At 32.0% G+C, this 17925-nt stretch overlaps 1 protein-coding gene across 1 annotated transcript; it reads right to left on the minus strand.

Moving 5' to 3' along the window:
* Window positions 1–12896: 12896 nt before the first annotated feature.
* Window positions 12897–17611, minus strand: LOC145629298 (uncharacterized). The gene is made up of 7 exons (XM_081681858.1): window positions 16983–17611; window positions 15859–15999; window positions 15659–15772; window positions 15380–15553; window positions 14672–14787; window positions 13450–13522; window positions 12897–13347 (listed from the first exon to the last, which is right to left on the minus strand). Exons 1-7 carry the CDS (start codon window positions 17424–17426, stop codon window positions 13342–13344), a joined length of 1068 nt encoding a protein of 355 aa, XP_081537984.1. The 5' UTR covers window positions 17427–17611; the 3' UTR covers window positions 12897–13341.
* Window positions 17612–17925: the final 314 nt, after the last annotated feature.

Raw genomic sequence — 17925 nt, forward strand, 5'->3', positions numbered from 1 at the left:
TCGAGCTCAATAAACTCTTACTCCTTTATAAATATGACCCTTTACTCGTGTATTTATAAATAGTAAATAATGTAAAAACACTGTACCCTAACTTTTTTTACGTCTACACCCTACAAACCTCTCTTTAAAATACAATATAACTCTTCAAGCTATTCGAAAGCCCATTCATGATGAATGTAGATTTTATTAGACCATAGGGTGTGATAGGGATACTTCTTTTGACTTTTTTTTTTTTTTTTTCCCAATTAAAGTGTAAAAAAAAAAAAAAAAAATCCTTTTCTATCTCAAATATTTCTAACCATTTCAAAAATACAATGGTCAATCAATTTTCATGTGTGTTTCTCGGTTCCTCTAAATTTCATCATATTTCATGTTATTTTTCAATTACACAAATTTAATAGTTTATCTTCCCTCTCTCTTAATTTTTGTAACTTTTTTTCTACTTTCCTCTCTCTACTATTCTTAAATCTATAATTTATCAAAGTAATTTCAAAAAAAAAAAAAAAAAAAAAATTACTATCAAGATCTAAATAGACTTCAAGAAGCGATAGTTGTATTGAATTTAAGGGAGTAGTCAAAGGTAAATTTTCTCAACTTTTTTTATTAGTACCTTTTTTTCGTTGTTTTTTTTAAAGAATATTTTCATTACATTTATATAGTATTTTATTTTAATTTACTAATAAAATGTAATTCATATTTAACAGGTTTTGATTTTTTTTTTTTTTCAAAAGAACAATAATCCAAATACACAATAGTAATATATTAAAAAATATGATATATATATTAGCTAAAAAATAACCCTTGCATCGTGCTATTCGTACGGGCTAAATATTACTAGTATGTTTTAAATATTAATATTTTATATGGAGTGTCTATTATAGAGATGAGACATAAATTGTGAAGCATATATGTTGAAGATCCGTACATGCAAGTGTAATGACCATCTATGAGGATAGGACATGGTTTACCCGGCCAACAACTAATAGTCTAGATTAGATTTGAGGATAAGACATGGTTTATACCCACAATTAATAGTCTTTAAGAGATGGGGATCCAATATTAACATCAACAACTAATGTTTGTTAATTGTCTAATGTATGCAATGAGTAGATATATGTATCTATGTTGATATATAGTCCACGTCTCTACTATAATGACTAAATTTTATGACATTGATAGCTTAGTACTTCCTTGCCCCCCAATATATTAATTATAATATTTTTTTTTTAAGGAAAATTTGTCAAAAACAACCTTTTAAAGTGTCCACTTTATTTAAAACAACCTTTTAAATTTTTTTTTGCAATTTAAGACCACATTATAAATTTTTTTATCAAAGACAATCAAATGTTACTTTCCGGCGTTGACTCAATTTTCGCCGATGTTGACCACGAGTGTGCGAGTCACGTGACCTCCTACATTGCTTAATACACCCCTTTTTCCTCCAATTAACTCCTATTAAAACCTCTGCTTCTCATTCATCCCTCTTTTAGTACGAGTGAATTGGAGTGAAAATTGGTGTATTAAGCAATATACGAGTTCATGTGCGTTGCACACTAGTGGTTAACATCGGGACAAATAGAGTCAAACGCCGGAAAGTAGCATTTGGTTGTCTTTGATAAAAAAAATTTATAATGTGGTCTGAAATTGCAAAAAAAAATTTAAAAGGTTGTTTTAAATAAAGTGGACACTTTAAAAGGTTGTTTCTCACAAATTTTCCATTTTTTTAATCAAATATGTTCCAACAATAATCACGATTAAATACATACTTATGCTAACTGTCTCTACAAAGGTATTATCTAGGCAAATCAACTTAAATATTCTCATATTCTTGTAAATGTGGTCTTTATAAAACTTGTTTTTCTATGTTATCTTTTGCAAACAAACAATCAAAATGTAATAAATGACAATATGAAAATAAATAATTAATTTGACTAAGGGTCTGTTCTCATACGATTATTTTCAGTTCAGTTTAGCTCCAATAAGTTCAGTTCAGTTTAGGTTCTAATTTTCTTTTCTTATAAAATATTCTGTTCAGTTCAGTTCAGCTCTAATAAGTTCAGTTCAGTTCAGTCAATGAGAACATACCCTAAGAAATGATTGTCTCACGAACTGCATGTATTATTGTTAATTGAGGTATTGCCTATTCCAAATAATACAATGTAGTTAATAATTTAAATTTGAATTATTTAACATTCAAACAAATACAATTATCTAAACATTGAAACAAACAATATACCAAACCAAGTATTTTCGAATCAAACTAATCCCCAAAAAAAAAAAAAAAAAGTATTTTCGAATCAAACTTTAATCGAACCGAATTTTGAAATATTCACTAGCCAAGTAGCCAGTCTATTCTTGTCCACCCTATTTATTTGGAATAAATAAAAATAATACTGTAATAATGGATGAAAAGTTAGTACTGACAAGTACACAACAAACAGAAGTGAAGTGAGGGAATAATTGGTAAAAAGTAAAGTCCATAAAAAGCTGCAGCTGTCGTAATAACATGTACTTGGGATTTCGTAGCCCGGCCCTATTTATGAGGCTTTAAATATTATTCTTATTCTCACTTTCATTTCATGTTTCCACCTCCGAGTATAAAGCTCATTTGGCCCATTATTATTGCCTTTTTGTCTATTGGATCAGAAATTTAGCCCATTAACTTAAATTATGTAATACCTTGGTTACATATTAGGGTCTGTTCTGATTGAGTAAACTGAATTTATTGGAGCTGAACTGAATATTTTATGAGAGAAGGAAATTAAGAACAGAACAGTGCTGAATTGAACTAATTAGAGTTGAACTGAACTGAAAATAATTTGAAGAGAACTGACCCTTAGTTACGGAGTACTTCGTACAACTTTAGAATATTTTATATCTGAAAGTGAGGAATAACTCAAATGGTTAGAACTTCCCTTTTGGTTATAGGAGATATTGGAATCAATTCTCACCCTGCCCTTGTGGCTCTCTAAACACTAAATTTTTTATTAAAAAAAAAATTAAAAAAAAAAAAGAAAGAAAAGAATATTTTATGTCTTATAATAAATAATACCTACAATTGCAACAACAGAGTAATATATAACTGATATAGTAAAAGAAGTTTTGAGTAATGCACATTTAGCGATTAGTGAGTGGATTACAATTCAGTACATAGGACGTAGGGTGATTACTAGCACATTATATTTTTAGTCTTAAAGAAATCAAGAAACCGTTTCATTCCTTTTAGATTCAATTCGATATCAAACCAATCAAAATTTTGTTAAACTTATTTAAAAAATAAAATAAAATAAAAATAAAAATAAAAATAATTGTTAAATTATACTCTGTTGAGTCCATGAACAACCCACATGTGAGCATTCTCTTGTCTCACACTAAAAACACTAAACACTAAAGAGGGAGTGTAGTGGTAATAAAATCCCACATTGAAATAATTCAAGAATTACCACCACAATATAAGGCTAAGGGGCTACTCCTCTCATTGCCATATAGTTTTGAGGTGGAACCTCTTTGGTTTTGTAAAGTGGTGGACTTGCACTCTCCCGTGACGGATGCAGCCCAGACCCGTATTTAACATACTCCCTCCGTTATAAAATAACCAGAACCATTTACAACGTGAAATTGTTTCTACCAATATTAAATAAACATGCCTTCTTTATTCTGTTCCGTCAGTACAAAACTATATCAAATTTTGAGTGACGGATTTATGCAAACACTAATGAATCAAACTAGAAAGAATTTGAGTAATGCTTGTTTAGTTAATGGGCCGTAAATGCTTGCTTAATGAGTAAAGCTAGCTTGTTTTTGTTTAGTGACCGAGCAAAAATAGTGGGCCTTCTTTTCATTTACTACGTATAATTTTAATGGCCGATTCTTTTCTCTTGAAATGATGATATGACCTAAAAATGCATTGGCATCTTTGAAATAGAGCTACTAATTAAGTGAAACAAGTGGTATATATGTTTGTTTATATGTCAAGACTTGTTCACCAAAATTTTAATTTATTATGTAAAAATCTATGATAATTTTCTAATGTCACAAAATTGTCCAATAGACTATGATACGAATTCATTCATATCTTATCTTGTTGGTTTGAGATACTCTTAATCAAATTCAGTTCATGTCATATTTATTGTACACTGTTAGCTAATGTTATCTCTACCTTGAAGTTTGCTCCTATCATACAAACCAATTGTGGCCAAACTTGAAAGAATAATATACGATAGATATTTTAGATATTTTTGTTATAGAAGGATATTGTCAGGTGCAAGTGTGAGTAGAGTTTGTCCCACGTTGAAAAAGAAAGTAAAGGGATTTCACTTTATAACCCAAGTGGGCTACTTCTCCTATGCCAATTAGTTTTAGGATGGAATCTCGTTGTGGGCTCTAGATTTCTTTCCCTTGTGTTCACCCCCATCTGTTACATTCCAAATTAAGGAGTTTTTATATTATATAACATGGTATCAGAGCTTAGATTTAGAAGTTTAGAGCCTTCCTTTTGGCTATAGGAGATCATGAGATCGATTTTCACCCCGCCCTTGTGGCTTTCTAAACACACACACACAAAATGTCATATAAATAATACCAACAATTGCAACTAGTTTTGCGTAATGCACATTTAGCGATTAGTGAGTAGATCACAATTCAGTACATAGGGTGATTACCCGCACAATATATTTTTAGTCCCAAAGAAATCAAGAAATCGTTACACTCCTTTTAGATTCAACTCGACATCAAATCAATTAGAATTTTGTTAAATTATACTCTTTGTGTTTCATAATAATTGCAACACTTTGACTGACATACATGTAGATTTAGCAGAGCAGATTTCAATATAGCAGAGCAGCTATATAAAACAAGGCCTAAGCCTATATATATAGTGCAAAAGTTAAAGTGTTCTGATTATTACGCAACGGAGAGAGTATATGGCTTGTACCAGAAAATGAATCAATCGACCAATTTCAACTCGTAATCTGTTATGCACGGACTGTTTATTGCTTGTGACTTGTTGAACTCAAAAGTTTACGGCCGAAATGTCGAATAGACATACCTGTTTCAAGTTTTCAACCCAGCTGAAGCATATCAAGCATTTACAATCCATTAAAAGATAACCAAAACCATTTGCAAGTTTTTTTTAAAAAAAATAATAAAACAAAATAAACTTGTCTTATTAAGGTCTGTTCTATTTGACGGAACTGAGGTAAATTGAACTAAACTTATTGGAGATGAACTGAACTGAGCTAAACTGAATATTTTATGAGAGAAGCAAATTAAGAACTGAACTGAAGTGAACTAAACTTATTAGAACTGAAAATAATTTGAAGACCCTTGTTTTGTTCCGTCAATGCAAAACTTTATCAAATTTTTAGTGACAAACGAGATTTATGCCAACACTAGAAAGTATTTGAGTAATGTTTGCTTAAAATGGCCTGTAATTGCTTGCTTAATGAGTAAGTAGTTTGTTTAAAGCTAGCTTGTTTAGTGACCTAGCAAAAAAGTGGGCCTTCTTTCCAGTACTCATATTTTTAATGGCCGATTCTTTTCTCTTGAAATAATGATATGACCTAAAAATGCATTGGCATCTTTGAAATAGAGCTACTAATTAAGTTAAACAAGTGGTATATATGCAATGTTTGTTTATATGTCAATTTCGACTTGTTCACCAAAATTTTAATTTATTTTGTAAAAACCTATGACAATTTTCTAATGTCACAAATTTGTCTAATAGACTATGATACAAGTTCATTCATATCTTATCTTGTTGGTTTGAGATACTCCTAATCGAATCAAGTTCATGTGATATTTATTGTACACTGTCAGCTAATGTAATCTCTACCTTGAAGTTTGCTCCTATCATACAAAACCAATTGTGGCCAAACTTGATAGAATAATATACGATAGATATTGTTAGGTGCAAGTGTGAGTAGAATTTAATTGTTTCAGTTTATTACCCAAGCGGAGTACTCCTCCTATTGTCAATTGATTTTATGATGGATGAAACCTCGTTGTGGGCTTAAGGTTTCTTTCCCTTGTATTCTCTCCCCATTTGTTATAGCAAACTGGTATCAAAGCTAGGTTTGATCTGGTTACACCATTTGCGTTAGGTTTTATGGCGTTAAAAACACTATATATGTCGGTACTGCATTGCCTTAGAGCTGGGCTATGTAGGTTTTGGGTTGGGTGTACTTCTGTTCAAGGGGAAGTGTATAGTCTCACAGTTGAGGGGGGAGATTGTTAGGTGAAAGTGTGGATAGAATTATTTTTCAAATTATTTTTCCCAAATTTTTCTTTAGCATTTAGCCATAATAATTACAGCATCCATGATTGTGTGGGATGGAATTTTGCCAACCAAAATCTGTGGGGCAACTTGGCCTTACTATTATGTAAGTCGTGACATAATATACTCGACATTTAAAATTATTTTGGAAAGTTTTTAGATTGAGTTGTTTAAAGTGGGTGTAACTGTATAAGCCTATATTAATTTTAAAAATATACGAAATTTAAAAATAAAATTTGAGTACACGAAGAGCAATATAGAAAGGAGTCAGGTGATATACTATCCCCGTTTCATATTATTTGCAACGATTTGATATAATATAATGAAAAAAAATGTCTAAGGACTTATTCACATTTACTGAACTGAACTGAATTGAACTGAACTAGACTAAAATGAATATTTTATTAGAGAGGGAAATTAGGAGCTGAACTGAACTGATTGGAGTTAAATTGAAATTAAGTAAATTTAAACAGACCCTAATTGTTGCAATAATATGAAACGGAGGTAGTAGTTGAAAAACAAATCACAGAATTTAACTACAAGCTATACTTTCAAGTGAATTATGGAAGGCTTATACAGTTATACTGTATGTATCCATATTTTAAGTACAAAAAGCTCTATTATTAACAAAGTGTTGACTCACTTGCTAAAATTTATACTTCATATCCTAGAGATTTGAGATTCGAATCCAACCAAATGAAGGTATTTAGGGATAGGGATTCCCTTCCCTCCCCTCTACTTCCAAGTGTGACCAACAAATACTGGATCAAAAAAACCGTGAGGATTAAGGTCTGGTAAAAAAATAAAAATAAAAAGGTCCAAAAACCATTTCTTTGACAAAGTTCGTGATTTTAATTGAGTTGGCCCTTTAACACGAGGGAACACTATGGGCTAAGGGTCTGTCCACTTTAGCTAAATTTCAGTTCAATTAACTTCAGTTCAGCTCCAATCAAATCAATTCAATTCAGCTTATAAATTTCTTCTCTCATAAAATATTCATTTCATTTCAGCCATAGTATCGCTACATCAAGGACACGTGTATGAATTAGAATGCTAATTGTTAATTAGAAGGGATGGAGATCATAATGATAGCATGCGTTGGCAAAGTCCAGTTGCCAACCACTATATGAAGTGAAAGACACAAACTGGCAAAATGGGCCCATAAAATTTGAAACTGTAGCATATGGATGGGGTCACCATTTTTGGTTGCTGGAAATGTGGGCATCTTATTTGTGTGCTCCTCTTACCTGGAACCAGCTTTCAGCCTTCATTTTATTTGCTTGGACTATATTTCTACACCACTACATACTCAAACCTTAAGTAACGCTCACGATATGCCTCATCATATATTCAATTTTATTATATTAATTATTAATTAATTTAATAACATAGTCTTATATAGTTACACCCACTTTAATCAAGGTTGTGTGATTAATTAATCAAGTCAATAACTTAATATACTTCATCCTAATTCTTTCGCTATCTTATATGTGTCATTAGAATTAATTTAATTTGTTGATTCATACAATCAGCAATGATTCGTTACTTTTTTAACGTATTGCTTACAAATTTACGGAGTATTTTTTAAAATTACGTGTCACTTATTTTGAGTTTCCAGCATTCCCTTAGAAAAAGTTAAATCATTATAAAAGAGGTCACAATATTACCAACTATAATGAACTCTTTTTTTTTTTTTTTTTGCTGCTTTCAGGCTTAAATATAGGCATGAGTGATGCTAATTGTGATATCTCAACTAAAAACTATTATTACACACTTCTTTGATCGTCTTTTATAATTTATGCATTGGAAAAAAAGTATAATGATGTAGGATTTTGTTAGATTTGCCTGATGATATATCTTCATAATAAACTAACTTTTTCGAATGTACAACATAATTTAAGATATTTAAGTTATAAAATGGGCATTGACAAGTATAAGATCCATAATCCCAACCGAAAAAGGAAGAAAATTATAGCATAAATAATACTCAAAAAAAAAAAAAAAAAAAAAAAAAAAAAAAAAAAAAAAAAAAAAAAAAAACTCATTTCACCCTTTTGTATGCAGGATCTTAGGCAAACTAAACTGTTTTATGTGGCCATATTTTATTTTATTAAAAAAAATGTGAAAGACCATTACCAAACTCTGTGTTACTCTTCTGGAGTCTTCTAATCCAATAATCCCTATAATTAAATACTGTACAATCTCAACTAATTACAAATCACCTGCCTAAGATTTTCTGACAACTAACTTAAGCTAGACAGCTATTTTCCACAAGCGGAAAAATTAATAAATTGATAACTCAAAGTCAAAAGTGGAAAAATATCTGAATTTCATTACTCTGTAGGCTGTAGCTGTATACTTTCATGTAACCATCCGATGTAGACCATGGTAGGCATGGTTGGTGGACCATGAGCAAAAATTTGTACTCACTTTAGTATTTCATACTCCCTTTGCCGTATTTTATTATTTGCTTTATTTTTTTCATGCACGGATTTTTTAGAAAAGAGTACTAGAAAGTAATGAAATACTCCGTATAATAGGAGTGGGTTGATTACAAAATAATAAAATCTAAAAAAGTAATGTAGAGAGGAGAGAGAATATGAAAATATTATATGAGGGAACCACTAGTGGGGAGAAAAACATTAAAATATAGTTAAAAGTTTTCAAATAGAGCAAGTAATAAAATATAGCCGCAAAAGAAAAATGAAGCAATTAATAAAAGGATCTTGCTAACGAGCGCCCCCGAGACGTTAGATAAACATTTAAAATATTTAAAGTGGTACGGAGTATTAATTTGGGAAAGCATGACAAAATTACACGTCAATCGGTGTAATTAATGCTAATTTTAGTTTAATCTTTCTAATTTTAGCTAGCTTATCTAACGCCCCGAGACGTTCGTTAGTTTTTGCCTTAATAAAATAAGGAAGAGTAATGTTTTATCATTTTATATTTTTATGCACTTCAATTTAATTATTCCAATTGGATTTATATATGCTAATATTGTGATCCTGATTATGTAATAACATGTTTTGCATGAAATTATGGTGTATTTGAAATGCGTTGAACATAATTTGAACTAAAAGATGTATGATTAATTTTTATTAGATTCAATTGAATTTATATATGCTAATACTATGATCTTGAATATGTAATAGCACGTTTTTCTTGAAAATATAGAATTTGTTATATTACCCTGTTGTATCGTACTAAGGATAGTTTTTGTTTTTCATTTTATAATCATAAGATTGAGAACAAATACTCATAGGTGTATGGTACACCCGGGTGTATATAACAACCCCTCTTGAAAATATGGAGTATTTGAAATAAGTTGAACATAATTGAATTTAAAAATGTAGAATTCAATTGAAAAAAGATTTTTTTTTTTTTTTTTTTTTTTTTTTTTTTTTTCCAAACAACCCTATTCGGCTATTCATGACAGATTTAGCCTACTTAGATGAAAGTTGAGCGAGTTGACTTGTATAAAATATGGGTCAAATTAGACGCATCTCCCTATCTTAATAGAAAAAAAAGAAGTATGGAGTAAAAAATATGTTGAATCTCATTCTTCTAATATCCGTCAAATGTAGTGGCTTCTTCAATTAGGTGTTGAAAACTTCCAAATGTAAATTACCAAGTGGATTCTTACCTGTCAAACAAGCTACAATCTCCCAACTTTAATTGCATTCAAATCTATTTCAAAATCTTCTTATTTCATGACTTAGTCCTTTTGCATTTAGCATGCCTTACATACACAATTTCTCAACCCCAAAAAAAAAAAAAAAAAGAGATTTTTTTATTAAGAAAATTGAAAAATCAAAATGAAGCATATAGTCATATACACACTCATATATAAAGCAGCCCAACAAGACCAAAAGAAAAACCCAACAACTCAACAACAACAAACCAAAACCAAAACCAAAACCAAAACCAAAACAAGAAACACAACATCAAGAGAATATGCAACACAAATCTAGGTTGCTATCAAAGCCACCAGTTGGCGGAGGAGTACAAATGCGGATCAAGAGAAGAAATATACCGGCCGCCTCGGCCGCAAAAGGAGGATCACAAGCACCCACATCAACCCCTTCTCCTTCATCAAAAGGGTTGGCATTATTATACTATGGTAATCAAGATTACTCTACTTATGGAGACAAGTTGAGAAAACAACAAATGATGAAAGAGATGTTGATAAGAAGAGCGTTATCACCGCCACCGAGACGGCTCACGTTACGGTGGCGGAACTTTCAGCCTACGCCGAGCCGCCTTTCGATGATGTCAACGGCCTCATAATATAGAAGAATTCTATTAGTTAGTTGTTCATCATTCATAACATGTAATTTTATTTTATTTTTCAGATTAGAGGTAGGAAATTAAACATTGTTTGTTTTCCAGTGTATATAATATTGTACCAACTTTAAGTTAAGTAATGTCTTATATTACCTCCGATTTTTTTTAGTTGGAAACCAAAGTTGCAACAAAAAAAACGGAGGTAGTAGTTCAGATTTTAACAGAAAACTACAAAATTTTCTGAAGCATATATATATATATATATACAGATCGGTTGGGAGAAAATTATACAATACAGACCTTGGTGCATCTAGTTGTGCCGCCGGCGGCTCGGCCGTGGATCAAGTACGATCATTGGGATTATTGATGGATATCAACAAAAAAAAACTCCAGGTTTGATCATAGATTATTACAGGATTTGTTAATATTATGGTGAAGTTAATGTTTGGAAAAAAAAAAAAAAAAAAAAAGGCTAATTTCTAATGACTTTAATCTGGAAAGTTAACTGGTTGATAAGGGGTATACTCGAATATCAATTTTATTATACAGTAGAACCAAATGGTATACAAAATCAAATTCTTTTAGACAATTCTTCGTTTTTTTTTTAAAAAATTGATGATATTAATTTATTTGACTGTGTATCTTATTTCATCTCTCTCCCTAGATTCCCTCCGTTACATGAAAACTATGTACCTTTCTCGTTGCAATTAATTGACCACAGAATTTCATAAGATTGTGTTTTTGTACTCAAACTTTTTCTTTTGCAGCCGTATTTAAATGAATAAAATGTTTTATTTAGTGACTTTTCTCTATTTTTTTTTTAAAAAAATTCTCAAAATTCTCTATTTTTTAAAAATAATATTATACTCCGTACTAATTATTTAATTAATGGTATCAATAAACCCTTTTATTTTCTTCTTTCTCTTCAAACTTATACCCTCTTACCTATTACTCGTCTTTTATTAAATTAACTAATTAACCTTTTTAAAATTCCGTGAAAGTCAAAACCTCATTTATTAAAACATGGAGGGAGTAAAATGCATGATATGGTTGTTGATTTTTTTTTTCATCATAAATCAGTGAAATTGATAAAAGAATGATTTGGGAAGTACATTAAAGTATAAAAAATGAAGAGTTTTCATGCTATATACTTGTATAGATGAACATTATTTAAGCAAATTAATTGTCAAAGTTTAGAGGAAAAGTATTTATGATATGTCTTGTTATATGTCTTAGAAAAATAATTGCTAGTGTCAACACGATTTGGAAGAGGTTACTTTTCTTTTAAGATTCAAGTTGTAGTTGTTCTTTTCTTTTCCTAGAATTGTTGCTTCAAGTGTTTTTCCAAGAGCAAATTATGAGTCGATCACGTCCTTGCCAATAATGAAATACTACTATAATGTACTACTTCCATTCTCGTTCTTTATTTATTTGGTTAACAGAAGTTTTTCAGTGTGGCAAGCCACATGGTGTGGCACGGTTACTTGTATTTTAGGATTACTTGTATTCTGGGGTTACTTGTATGGGTTACTTGTAGGGTGTTACTTGTATGGGTTACTTGTATCGTGGGGTAATCCCATACCAAACTAGTAACACCCTACAAGTAACCCCTGATCAAAACCAATAACAGCATACAAGTAACCCTAGAATACAAGTAACAGATGACAAAACCAGTAACACCCTACAAGTAACCCCGACCAAAACCAGTAACACCCATACAAGTAACCCCTGATCAAAACCAATGACAGCCATACAAGTAACCCTAGAATACAAGTAACACCTGACAAAATCAATAACACCCTACAAGTAACCCCGACCAAAACCAGTAACACCCATACAAGTAACCCCAGAATACAAGTAACACCTACAAGTAAGCCCTGACAAAACCAGTAACGTACACCCTATAAGTAACCCCGACCAAAACCAGTAACACCCATACAAGTAACCCTAGAATACAAGTAACACCTACAAGTAACCCATGACAAAACCAGTAACACCCTACAAGTAACCCTTGCCGCACCATGTGGCCAGCCACATACAAAAATTTGTGTTTGGTTAATGATTGACTTAGATTTGGGTAAAATTTCTCATCTCATATACTTGTATAGTTGTAATGAAAGCGCTTCAAATTCGATCTCTTTAATACTCATATCCAGGCTATTGTCAAAAATCATAAAAAACCAGTTAATATTAGTCATATTTCATTGAGTACCTTAATTTCGAATTAATTTGGGTCAAAATCAATTTATCTAGCTTCACATATAAGGTGGCATCGACTGTGTCAGATCCGCGGATGAAATACCAAACAGATGAATAAACATCAGCAGCAAACATGTAATGTAATCTTGCAGAAGTAACTACAATTATTTGCATACTGATGTATATAGTCTACATACCATTCAATGAGTAAAATAGAACACAGGATTAGAAATTATGTTAATGCTCTTTTACTTGTATATGTATGGTTATTTACCTCAAAAAAAAAAAAATGTAAATATACAGGAATAGCTATAGCTGAAAATACCAATCGGTGTAGAATGCTATGTATACAGAAGCTATGTTGTCGCTTATACTCCTTTTGTACATCTTATATGTTATGTAGAAGCGACGTGACCACAATTATCCTTTACAACTAGATCTGGCAAGCGTTGCAACACCACAATTTACCAAAGCCAAAACCCTACCAGCTCACCATACGACTTGACAGATTCAACCTTCATTAGGATCACTAATAGTGGGAAAAATCTCAGACTGTTGTCCTCAATGGAGTCACATCTTCCTCACTCCTGGGAAAAAATAGCACATTAATAACCAGAAGATTCAGATCACAGGTTGCCTCACAAGATGATTATGAGAAATCAGTCTATAGCCAAAAAATAATACAATACCTCTGAAGGACTTGAACTTGTGGTTTCGGTAGACTCTTCTGAGAGTATTGCTTCCGACTTTTGATTTGATAACCTAGCAAAAACAAAACCCAAACAAAACGTTAGTGTCAAACTGACACCGTACCATATAATTTTTACTTCATAAATGATTTTTGAAGAGCCAAATGACGCAAACACGGTTTCAAGTTATGCATCAAGCATCATTCTGCACAAACATTACAAGCCAACCAAAATGACATTCGGCCAATAGAAATAACAGGCCCACAAGAGCATGATTCAAAACAAGGAAATTGAAAACAGAGGACTAACAAATTTACCCTGTCCTAAGGCAATAATTAACTTTAAAAAGAGGATAATAGATTATAGGTATTCCCAAATAATTCCTACCAACCAACACCTTTATCTCCACCCATTCAACTCCTCAATTTTAGCCCTTAATTGTTTCCTATTACTCTTTGATTCATTCATCTCATTCCATACATAGACTTGTATATTGAAATTTTGAAAACAAACGTCTCAAATGTATTTACAGATGAACCATTATAAAAAGCCAAATCTCTGAAAAAAAAGGCAAGCTTCCATCAACAAGGGAGAAAAGAAAGCGAAAATACCAGCTGAAAAATAAGCAATCTTAGATGGCTAAAAGTGGAGAGCATGACACTCATATCAAAAGGTCAAGACTCAAGACTCTGTATCTGTGCATGTTTCTTTAGCAAGGTTCATAATAATCACTAGCAGGAAAATTTTGAAATTGCATGACAATCTGACTTCACTAATATCCTTAGTCCTTGATTATCACACAATTATCATTTATTAGCTTGCAATTGGTAATATTATCTCAGAATATATTAAGCAATGGAATGAAGGGAATGCAAATAAAGATTTCATGGAATTTGATATCAACACAAACAGATCATTTCTGCTAATAGCCAGCTGCCATTTACCAACATCTAACATAAATCTGGATCCTTAGCAACCAATTTGGAAGAAAATAAGCACCAAGTGCAGCATATATAGACCATTAGACACTGTCATACTTCAAGTTTAGCATATTTATAACTATTGAATGTAAATGATAGAAAGGGCAATTGGTATATTTAGGAACAGGGTTGACAACAGACACAAGTGTTATTGTTCACTTCATGAAAAGAGCTGGTTGGGGGTGCGCGTCAAAAACAGAAGACAAAACAACATTCAGGATAGCAAGTAATTCTTAACTTACGTCGAAAGTATTGTCACCCATATGAGCTCCACACAATCAACCCAAAGCAGTCTTTGTTCTATAGGAATGACGCCATATGTCACAAGGTGTGCAAAAGGCCAAAGCTTCCATCCTGCCTGCAAAACAATAAAGATACAATAATTATTAAAAAGTTATTTCCAATAAACGGTTCTTACAGTTATAATGAGTTATCAAGAATATCAAAGTGACTTCACAATTTCAAGCACCCATTCTCTTCCAAAAACAAATCAATAGCTAACAGTTAAGATTTTTACCCACTTCTAGTAGACCTTCTACATCCTCAAAGTATGGTTATAGTTTTGCCTCTAATTACCTTTATGTCTCAACATGGTCCTAGATGTATTACTTAACTTTCTTACGCCCTATATGTGGCTGCTCAACTAATCAATTCAAGAGGGCCTCAGAAGGCCTCTTGAAATACAACATCGTAGAAAGGGGGCTGGAACTGTAATGGATCTTTAATGTAGGAATGTCAGTTCAAGACAGGTTTACCTCATGGATAAGATAAGAAAGACAAGGCAAGAGGAAACTGAGACATTGGAATGGAATGCAAATTTAGAATCAGCACACATTTCCTCAAGACCAGACACTCATTCTGTAATGTTTTAAGGTCAACCCTTGTAGTTCTGTATATGCAAGTATCAAATGCTATGTTCAAGATAGAAAAGATCTAGAGAAACTACTTACAGTGAGCATAGGCAAGAATGTTCCCTTCAGTTCTTTGAATATACTAACGGGTGATTCCAATCTCAAGAGCCCCAGAACTACAAAATAAATACTATTCCATATTCCTGACCAAATAGTTTGATCAAAGGCAACTTTAATAGGAACTGCCCACCAGTCTTGGAATGGAAATAATGCCTGAAAGAAACAGACTAGTTAAGACTACAATCATTTAAGGAACAAAGACAATAACTACAACAAAAATATATTAGAACAGTGGACAGTATTTTCAGTAAAGAATACCTCACACAATTCATAATAGTAATGAGAAAGAGAACCATGTAAAGCGAATCCAGCAAGTCCAGATCTCAACATGCGGGTACGATCAAATTCAAAAAGTGGTTTCCCTTCATAGCACTGCAATTAAATAATGTAAGAAATTTATAGGAGGCATATTGGAAGCATCCAATTAAGAATAAACAACAATCACCACAGTGGCTAACCTGCGCTATCCAATCCCCTATTGAGTACACAACTCCACTAATCACCATTTTTGCTAATACAGGATTGGTTTTAAGAATCTCTTCATAAGCACTCCAGTTGTGTTGAGGAGCATATCTCAGTATTTCAAAAATTGTCCATCCCTGAAAGCAAAACACAAAGGTAGTGAGCCAGAGGTTTTTAGATTCTACAATTTTTTCTTGATAAATAGTCCAATGTATATGACTTCAATGGAAAACATATATCAAGTTAAATAGCAAATGCAATTCAGCAGAGTTTCCATGAACTATATGACATGTTTAAATAAAACCACATATATGGATTACTGTTTCAAAATATGATTCAATTAATTACACAGGTGGAAAATATAGCGCTTAAGACTTAACCATCTTTTTGACAGGAAAGCATTGAAACAAAGCTTAAAATCATAGAAAAAGTCATGTAAATAATCAGCAACCAGTAAAAACACAACTATTAAGACGTGATTCGTGTTCAGCTTCAGCCAAAATCAGTATAAGGCTATATGCAACCGAGATGCCATATAGCTACTTGATAACTGTTCATATCACAATCTCAATTTCAGCAAGAATTAAATTCACATACACTCAACCCAATTTTCTCATCTGTCATGAGCTCATAAACAGCATACATGAACAAAACTACAATTTAAAAATAAAAAATTCCCTATACTTCCATAAACAAGCTAATGAATTTACTAGTACAGTACTACAATGGCTTTGTTCCTCCCACCATAAAGCCATAAGTTCGAGATAAAACAAGTTAACAATAGTTCCTATAAGTTCAAATAACTGCTACCTAAGTTCAATTCATAACTAATTAAGCTCTAATGAGTTCAGATAAGTTCCGTAAAGTTCAGATAAAGATTTCCAAGACAAAAGAACAACATATAATTACTAATTACAGCTCCATAACCAGAAATCATAAGCTAACAAATTCAACTTTTAGCACATAATTTCTCAAGCAAAACCCATTGACATCATTAACTTTCAATCAGCTCAAAATCAACATAAACAAGCAACTTAGTTAATCAATAATCAATACAAAAAACAACCCATTTCATAAAATTTACAATAAAGTACTAGAAATTTAGAATAATGGAATATACCTGCCAATAATCATGATCAATGGTGAGCAATTTAGTCAAAGCAAAACTACCAGCAGCAAGAACAATAGAAGCATTAATAATCCTATCAATCATCTTATCCAAATCTTTCCCACCATTTCCTTGACCATCATCACCACCACCACCACCAGAAACACCTTCCAAAGACAACTGCCCATCAAACCCACCAACCACCGCACCTCCGCCAACAATCTCACTCTCCTGAAGAACACTCATCGCACTTTCAATTTGTTCGGCGATTTTTGAGCTCTTCGCCGGAATAATACTATAATCATCGCCGGAAACGGCGGAAGTGACGGCGGAGGATCGCCGGAAGGTGGTGGGGAGGGGTAATTGTGTAAATGGTTTCTGGGTTTTTGTGGGTTTTAAGGGTTTTGTAAGAGGAGGAAATGATTGAGGTGAAATTGAGTGTAACGAAGCCGCCATTAATGGAAGGTTGAAGTTGGAGGAAGAAACAGAGGACGAGCAAAAGCAATCGACGTGTTATCTTCGACTCAAGAAAGAAAAAATTAGGAGAGAGAAAGTGAATTTTTTTATATGATCGGAAGATTCTAGTTTCTTCTTTATTTTATTTTTTAATCTTTTAAATAGGGTAATGCAAAATATATGTATCCACTCAAAAGTGTGATCCAAAATTTGTCTAGCTATTGTAAAGTTGATAAACGTTTATCTTGAATCTTGATTATGGATTTATTGGTCTTGTTAGGAATTAGGATCACAGGGAGTTTATAATCAAGTAAGCATTATTTAGGAATAAAAATACAATTCGAGAATGATCTCGTAAGTTCACATTGAAATCGGAGGTGAACTTAATCTTTTGGAATTTGTATTGTTGGGATGTATGTTAGGAATAATAAAAAAAAGTAATTAAAGGTTTTACTTGATAGTGATATCATCTTACTTTTTGTAAAACAACAAAAAGATA

Source organism: Chenopodium album, chromosome 4 (genome assembly GCF_948465745.1).
Source record: "Chenopodium album chromosome 4, dcCheAlbu1.1, whole genome shotgun sequence".
Lineage (NCBI taxonomy): Eukaryota > Viridiplantae > Streptophyta > Magnoliopsida > Caryophyllales > Amaranthaceae > Chenopodium > Chenopodium album.